The 9583-nt window shown below is 39.2% G+C and overlaps 1 protein-coding gene across 1 annotated transcript; it reads left to right on the forward strand.

Annotated features, from left to right (window-relative positions):
- Positions 1 to 321: 321 nt before the first annotated feature.
- On the forward strand, positions 322 to 1133 carry LOC107019499. Its single transcript, XM_015219977.1, has 2 exons — positions 322 to 717; positions 846 to 1133. The coding sequence occupies exons 1-2, from the start codon at positions 322 to 324 to the stop codon at positions 1131 to 1133; spliced, it is 684 nt and encodes a 227-aa protein (XP_015075463.1).
- The last annotated feature ends 8450 nt before the right edge of the window (positions 1134 to 9583 follow it).

Below are 9583 nucleotides of genomic sequence, written 5' to 3' on the forward strand. Positions count from 1 at the left end.
GATAATGCACCAACTGCATGACCCGAGGCTAATGATGGGCATTTTATGGCAGTCACTACTCGAGGGGTTAAGCAAACCATTGATCCATCTATGCCATCTGGGTGGAGATTGATGCTAGAAAAGATACTGAGGTGACAGAGATTATTAGAGAGCACGACAATGTAATTGAAAAAGAAGATGTGATCACATCCCTTTACAAGGACTCCACCTCCCTTTCCTCAAATATTAGCAAAGAAAACCGAAGAAGGAAAATACCGCAGGTTCATCACTATTCTAAAATAGCTTTCCATCAATGTTCTATTGATAGAAGATCTAGAGAAAATGCCTGGTTATGCAAAGTTTATGAAGGATATGATTATAAAGAAGAGATATGTGAGTTTTGAGGATAACGATAAGTTGCAACATTGTAGTTCTATTGCTATAAGATCCTTTGTAGAGAAAAAACAAGATCATGGTGCTTTCACTATCCCTTGTACCATTGGGTTGTTGCACTTCGCCAAGGCACTATGTGATCTTGCTGCTAACATAAATCTCATCCCATTGACCATTTACAAGAAATTGGGATTGGGTGATGCGAAACCCACTACGGTGCGGTTGATCACGACGGATAGAATTGTGAAGAGGCTTATTGGAGTTCTACATGACGTGCTAGTGAAGGTGGAGTCATTCATTTTTCTAAGCGATTTTGTTATTCTTGATTGTGAGGTTGACTTTGAGGTTCCCATTATCCTTGCAAGACCATTTCTCGCCACTGGCATGTTTTGGTTGAAATGAATAAAGGGCAGATGAAGTTCAGGCTTAACAATGAAGAAGCAACTTTCGATATTTGTAGGTCCATTAAGTAGAGTGGTGAGATCCAATCGGTATATGCCATTACTTTTAAAAGTGAGAGTGCTTCGAAGGTGCAATTCAATGAGAAACTGGGTATTGAGGCATTAGAAGTAGTGATAATGAACTTTGAGAGTGATTTCATCGAAGTGTATGATGAGTTGGTGGCTGAACTTGATAGGTGCGAATATCGATCAAAACTTAAAAAGATGGAGTTGGATATGAAAATTCGTGAGACTCCACCAGCGAGACCATCTATGGAAGAGAAACCTAAATTGGAACTTAAGTCTCTACCCCACATTTGAGTTTTGCATTATTTGGTATGGATGAGACACTCTTGGTCATTATTGCAGCGAATCTTAATGGGTGACAATTCGAGTGTTTAGTACCGGTGCTAAAGATGTTCAAGTGAGTTATTGAGTGGACTATTCCAAATATTATCAAAATCCTCCCGGTATTTGTTGCCATAAAACTGATCTCATGACGGATCATAAGCCCACTATTGAGCATTAGAGAATAATCAGCCTATGCAAGAGATAGTGAAAAAGGAAATTATTTAATGGTTGGATGCTAAATTCATCTACCCTATTGCAGACAGTAGTTGGGTATGTCATGTTCCGTGTGTGCCTAAGAAGGGTGGTATTATTGTGGTCCTAAATGAACTAAACAAGCTTGTGCCGATGCGACCGATGACCAGATGGAGAGTTTGCCTAGATTACCGGAAATTGAGTATTTGGATAGAGAAGGACCATTTTCATATGCCCTTCATTGATCAGATGCTGGATAGACTTGTAGGATATGGATGGTACTGCTTCCTTGATGGGTTTTCGAGCTATAATCAAATCTCTATAGCCCCGGAATACCAAGATAAAACCACCTTCACTTGCCCCTATTCGACCTTCGTATATAAATGCATGCCATTTGGGTTGTGTAATGCTCTAACAACCTTCCTGTACTACATGATGTCGATTTTCTCCGACATGGTTGAGGACACTATTGAGGTATTCATAGATGATTTCTCAGTAATTGGTGACTCTTTTGATAGATGCTTCGATGATCTGGCTGCGGTATTGAAAAGGTGTGAAGATTGCAGTTTAGTGCTAAATTGGGAGAAGTGTCACTTTATGGTAAAAAAGGGCATAATGTTGGGATACCGGATTTTTGAGAAAGGTATTGAGGTGTATAAGGACAAAGTTGAAGTAATAGAAAAGCTTCCTCCACCTATCTCGATAAAAGGTTTGAGAAGTTTTCTAGGGCATGCAGGTTTCTATTGGAGGTTCATAAAAGATTTTTCGTAAATTACACATCCTTTGTGCAAGCTGCTTGAAAATGAGAGTAAATTTCACTTTGATGATGCTTGTGTGATAGCATTTGAAGAGTTGAAGAAGAAGTTGGTCTCTGCCTCCATCATCATTGCTCCAAATTGGGGGGAACCGTTTTGAAGTCATGTGCGATGCTAGTGGGGTGGCACTTGACGTGGTATTGGGGCAAAGGCCTGGGAAGATACTTCACCCTATTTACTATGCAAGCAAAGCTCTAAATGCAACAAAAAAGAATTACATTGTTATAAAGAAGGAGCTTCTCGCCGTGGTGTTTGCATTTGAGAAATTTTGCTCTTATTTGCTTTGGACAGCAGTCATAGAGCACGCCGACCATTCGGTGTTGAGGTATTTCATGGACAATAAGGATGCAAAACTATGACTCATTCAAAGGGTGTTGTTGTTGCAAGAATTTGATTTTGTGGTGAAAGTCGCAAGGGGACAGAGAACCAAATCGCTGATCACTTGTCTAGATTGGAGGATGACGATTAACTTGAGCTTGTTCACAAGGGTGAGATCAATTCCATGTTCCCAGATGAAAAGGTATTGGCTGCTTCCCATGACCTCATTCCTTAGTTTTCTGGTTTTGCTAATTATTTGGCAAGATATTTTTGGTACCTCCGGATCTGTCATCTCACCAAAGGAAGAAGCTCATGCATGATGTAAATAAGTTCTTTTGGGATGAGTCATACTTGTATTGTAGTTGTGCTGATGGGATTATTCATCGATGTGTGCCCGAGATTGAGATGTTGAGATTTCTTGAGCCGTTGCATTCATTACCTGTTGGGGGAATCATAGTGGTATTCGGACTGCACATAAAATTTTACATTGTGGATACTATTGGGCAACCATCCACCAAGACTCTCATGATTTTGCCAAGTCTTATGATTGTTTCCAAAGAGAGGGTGGGATTTCAAAGAGGAAAGATCTTCCTATGAACCCAATAATGGTGATCGAGTTATTTGACATATGGGTAACTGATTTTATGGAGCCATTTGTGAGTCCATATGAGATGAAATATATTCTAATTGCGGTTGATATTTAACTGGGTGGAAACAATTGTGCTCCTTAACAATGAAGGCAAGAGTGTCGCCGCATTTTTTAATGGAATATCTTCTCCAGATTTGGCACCCCAAGGGAAATTATCAGTGATGGAGGTTCCCACTTTTGCAATAATTTTTTAAAATGTTGCTTGAGAAGTATGGTGTCTGCCACAATGTAGCTACTCCTTACTATCCACAGACTAGTGGGCAAGTCGAAGTGTCCAACAGAGTCATAAATCCAATTTTGGCAAAGACTTTGAATGCCAACAATACAGATTGGTCAAGGAAACTTCATGATGCTTTATGGGCCTACCGCACCGCATACAAGACTCCCATAAGTATGTCTCCATACCAACTTGTATATGGAAAGTCTTGCCATTTGCCTGTAAAGCTAGAGCATAAAACCATGTGGACAATGAAAAAGCTTAACTTGGATTGGGGAGCCGCATCAACTCAAAGGGTGAATGACTCGCTCAATGAATTTCGCCTTAAAACCTTTGAAAGTGTAGCCTTGTATAAAGAGAAGATGAAGAAGTACCATGATCAAAGGACTGAAAAACAAGATTTTGTATTGGAGATACTGTACTTCTATTCAATTCTAGGTTGAGCTTATTTCCGGGCAAGCTCAAGTCCAAGTGATTTGGACCATTTTTACTCAAGAAAGTGTTACCACATGGAGCAGTGGAGCTTAAGAATAGTAAAGGAGAAAGGTTCACAATAAATGGACAGAAGATCAAGCTTTATCTTGGAAATGTGGAGATTGTGCAACAAGTGATTGAGGTCTGTTATCTTGATGAAGTTTGAGTAATCAAGAGTCTTGCGTCGTGTCACGTTGTTAAATCAAGCGGTACTTGGGAGGCAACCCAATGTGTAAAATCTATCCAACCATAGGTTTATAATTCCTGTCAAGTAGTTTTCTTTTGTTTATTTGATTTCTTGTACCAGCATAGTTGGTTGTTAATGTTTGGTTTTAGTGTTGGCTAGATATAGCATAGGGTACGTGTCTAAAATGTGTCCACAAAATATAAAAAGATGGCTACTTGTTTTTACATGTGCAGGAGCTCAAGTCAAGATCTATAGGAAATGGTTTGGGGCAGAGGTCTACGGACCCCATCGACGGTCCATCAATCCATCGACGGACCGTGAATGGCGTCTGTAGATCCCATGTATGATTCTAATTTTATCGATGTCAGAGTAATTGACATCCCCATTGACTGACAATCAATCGATCCACATACCGTCAATGGGGTCTCATAGGTCCAACCTCCAGCCTGTCGACCCGACCCAAACTCCCTAATTTAAGAATTCCACCATTCAAATTAATTTCCCACTTCCATTTTTGACCCCCAAAATCGTTTCTCCTTATCCCATCTCCCTTAAATTACTCCCCAAATCACTCATCCACTCCCATAAACCATCCAAATCCCATTCCCCAAAATTCAAACTTTATCTCTACCAAACCCTCCCCCATCTCATTCCCATAAGTTCAGTGTCCGGGTTCAGTGCTCGTAGGAAGCTTTTTATGGTAGTGAATAATAGTTCCATCACAGCTCCTTATTTCTTGTAAGATAATAAGACTTCCCCTCAATTTTTGATTCTTAGATTGAACATAGGAAGTTTAGAGTCGGATTTTGACCTTGGGGGTTTGTTTACTGAAAAAGCATGCTAGAATTAAACTTGTGAACACACTTGGTATAATTAATAATGATTGCGTCTAATCCTATTACCTGTAAAATGTGTGTTTAAGTCTAAATATAAGTTCTGACCTAGGGTTCCATATTTTGTCTGAAATAACCATAAACATGGATGAATTGGACCCCTAAGGATGACGAACTAGCATAGTATATGTTGAAATGCATGAGAAGAGTAGGAGAATGTTTAAAATGATCACAAACTTGGGACCATTAATTGGAAAGAGTTATTTAATGTGACATAAACCTCATCCACGAGACCCCGTCTATGGACCTTCGATCAATTGACGGACCGTCGATTAATCAATAAACCGTCGATTGGGTCCGTGGATTGATACACAAACAAATTTCACTAAGTAATAAATGAAAAATGTAGACTACAGTTAATCGATTGATGGAGGGACCATTCTTCACACGCCTTGTTTCTATTAGAGACCAATACTTTTAGCCCTTCGATCCATCGAGGGGTTCCATGGACCGTAGATCAGTCTACGGACCGTCAACCCCACCCTCAATGACAATTGAAGCCACTATTTGTAAATTTTTAGTTTATTTTGGTACTAATAACCCTTCCACATGTACCATGGCACCCAAGAGGCAAGTGGTATACACAAGAAAGGGAAAATTCTAGTTGACTGCCCCGACTCTCTAGTTGATCGGAACACAAATACCTCACCCACTTCACCCAAGACTACTAGAGGCACCCCCCTAGAAGGTGAACCTCGACATAGTCACTGCCTCCTAATCTGATGAGGAGCGCACACTGATCGACTCACCAACTGGGGCTTCTTTTAGTTCTGAGGGTGAATCCACATCTGGATCCGAGTTATTCACTGTTTCGGGCTCTGTGTTTGACCATTCTTCAGGGTCCAAGTTGGCCCATGCTTTAAGCTCCAGTTCTAAAGGAGCCACATGGCCAAGAAATAATGAACAAGAAGCCTTGCCTGATGAAGCTACTAGATCGAAAGCAGCATAACACAAAGAAATGATGATCCTTCTCTAGTGGCCGGTAAGACAAATATATGGGTGTTGAGGGTCAATGACATGTCTATCGAAATTCCAAGATGCTGATTGATAAGGAGATGATGTTCCGATTGATCAATGAGGAGTGTTGATTCCTCACAGGGAGCTTGCATACAGTTCCAGAGGTACACCAGATGTTTAAACTCCACAAGTGCAACTGGATGGCGCGGTACCTTGGTTCATACAATGAGGAGATTGGTTCTATGCTTCCTATGCTGCCACTCTTAATGGTCGATCACAAGCAGGCAAAGCCCGCAAAAAAGGACCCTCTCACTTACACCATGGTTCGAGGTTGCCGAGTGGAAATCTCACAGGACACCATTCGACGGTTTTCATAAGACCCTATAACTGGTCTAGATTGGGCCGTAAATGCTGCAGAGTTTGATTATAGGTAGGACATAGTTTGGACCGTAACTTTCAAATGAGTGCTAAGAATGGAAGGTTGTTGCGGATGGAGAGTGTGCAGAGTGGGTCACAGCACCCCGAGGGGGCATTAGAAAGGCCATGCTAAAATTTGTGGCCAAATTCTTCTGGTTGTTGGTGCAAAACAAAGTCTCACCCACAAAGAGTGACAATCAACTCACATGGGACAGGGCAGTCATGGTTGCATCATTAGTAGCCGGGTTGGATATTGATTTTGCTCATATGATGATGGCAGAGATTCACAAGAGGACATTCAAGACCTCTATGACTTAATTCTTTCCTTGTTTGATCTTTAAGCTGCGCAGCGATTCTGGAGTTATGATTGGGATAAACTGATACACCCGACTGGCAAATTAGATAAAGGAATCATCAGACATGAGGCTAAAATTGCGGCACCTCGCAGTAAGGCCCCGGGTTGAGGTCCCTTCCTTGGGCAAAAATCTTGCAGATACGGTGGAGCATGCACAGATAAATGACCCCACCATACCATATCACACCGACACTGCCCCAACCTTCTCTTCTCATACCGCTAGTAGGGCCCGCAGATCGTCCTGGTCCACGCCACCGGCAACAACTGCTGTTATCTCATTGGCCAGGTTCCAGAATTTAGAGGCTCAGATGGCCACTTTGATGCACCATATCCACCCGTGGATAAAGAAATCCATAGCAAAGGCTGAGACCCCAATAGAAAAAAGGGTATGTAAACCTCATTTTTTGAATTGACTACTATTGTTATTGTTATAGTTTGAGACTTTGAAGAGTAATTTTTGCAAACCTTAGAAACTATTGATTTCATAAGTTGATTTTGAAGATTTTGGTGTTGATATTTAAGTGGAGATTCCAGGTTTATTATTCTCATTATGTAAGTTCATAATTCTTTCATCTAGAATAAGGAATTATGTTCTTTTGATTATGGGTAACTAAACTCCACAACTAGGATTATGGGAACCATGAGAGATTAACAATGTATGAGTAGTCATAAGGAAATCTTCGAATAGTGTTTATCATGCATTGATAATTCTTTCATTTAAAAGTATTTTTAGCGGTTGCAAACGTTAAAACTCATCTTGTTGCTACTTGTCAAACCAAGAAGGTATTTAATAAGAAATGAATTATCAACATAGATTTAGTTTAATACTATCTAATAGTCTAGTGTCGATTGGTGCGACGGTGAAAACTAAGTCATACATCAATTTGATGCCGACTATGAGGTAAAGGTAAGGATTAGTAAATTTTACACACGTAGACTGACCAAGGTGCGGGGTGAAATTCTTTAGATGCCGGATGAAGGATTTAAAGATAGATAACTTATCACTTTGCATGTAATACACTATGAAGGGATTGCTATTACTAGGATCACCGCGTTATGAGCTTATGGGGAACACGTACACCCTAGTTACTTTCTCATATTGATAACAACCGATGTTAATTCTTGCTTACTTGATAACTGCATAATCTTAGGAATTTCCTTCACACACACACACACCTTGTTTTCTTACTTGTTTCGAAAATACCTTGACTAAATGAACATAATTGTGGGTTAAAATTAAGTCTAAATCATATTCCTCGTGGGATTGACCCCAACCTATCAGTTGGATCTTTACTTGATAACGACCGCTTATGCTTCTTTAAGGAGGTGTAATTTGAGCGTATCACAAGCCATGTGTTATTTTTATTTACCATGCAACCTTTTAATTATGTCATATAAATACATACATCAAGACTTTCGTTTAAAAAGGTCATCTTGACATCCATTTGCCAAATCATTATTATAATGAGCAGGAATGGGTAAGAGAATTCTAATGGATTTAAGTATGGTATCGACGAAAAAGTTTTCTCATAATCAATTGCTTCTTTTTGAGTAAACCCTTTAGCAATAAGACAAGCCTTAAAAGTTTTCACATTTCCATCCATACATCTCTTTTTGTTGTAGATCCACTTACAACCAATAAGTTTAACACCTATTGGTGGTTCCAAAAGATCCCAGACTTGATTTGAGTACAAAGATTCCTTTCGGATTTCATAACAATAACCCACATTTTGAACATCTTTATCATATAGTGCTTCAATGTAATTTTATGGTTTTGTATTTGTTTCTTTAGGGATTCTATCGTACGGTTCTCCTAATGTCGTAAATGGTTGTGGTTTTCTAATAACTTACCCACTATGACGACTAGCAACTACATGATTTGCTACATCTTGAACTAAATTATGAACATTCTGAACTACTTCCTCCACAATTTCAAGTTGCACGACATTCTCCCACTACATTGTGGTAGCGAGATGTCTTGAGTCTACTTTTGAGCAACCTCTAGGGCATCCTTTTGAGGAACCTCTTTTCAACGACATTTCTCTCACTACGTGGATCCAACGGTATGTTAATAATTGTTTTAGGTAGTTGTGTTGATGCTTCACTAGTAGTCATTCCTTTGCTTAGTTCCTATAACACAAGTTTACTTCTAGGAACATGGTTAATTAAGTAGTCATGTTCCATAATCTTGGCTGTTGAAACAATTACCTTTTGTTCCTTGGGACAATAAAATAAATCTCTTTCAGTTTCTTTTGGATATCTAGTGAAAATTCACACTTCTATCCTTGATTTTAATTTATTTGTTTTACCTTTTAATACATGTGTTGGACATCCCCAAACTCGAATGTATCATAGACTAGGCTTACGCCCATTTCACAATTCGAATGGGGTTAAAGGAACAAATTTTGAAGGAACCAAATTTAAAAATGTAATTTATAGTTTCTAAGGCATATCCCAAAATCTGAAAGACAATTTTGAATAACTTAATATTGATATAACCATTTTCAAAAGAGTTTAATTTCTTCGTTCTGCCATAAAATATTGTTATGGTGTTCCTAGAATAGAAAATTGAGATGTAATGCATTATTTTGATAAGTACTGAATGTATTTCGCCGAAAGGTATTCACTATCACATCTGATCGTAATGTTTGAATATATTTACCCTGTCGCTTTTCCATTTATATTTGAATTCTTTGAACTTGTCAAATTGTTCAGATTTATGGCACAACAAATAAATGTCTTCATATTTTGAGTAGTTATCTGTGAAAGTCACAAAATACTCAAAATCCCCTCTTGCTCGTATATTCATAGGACCGCACAGGTTAGAGTGAATTAGTTTTAACTTATTACTAGCTCTATTTCCTTTGGAGAGGAAAGGTCTCTTTGTCATTTTACTTCTAAACAAGATTCACAAGCTGAAAGTCCCCCCCCCCCCCCCCCCCCCCC

This window comes from Solanum pennellii, chromosome 5 (assembly GCF_001406875.1).
Source record: "Solanum pennellii chromosome 5, SPENNV200".
Lineage (NCBI taxonomy): Eukaryota > Viridiplantae > Streptophyta > Magnoliopsida > Solanales > Solanaceae > Solanum > Solanum pennellii.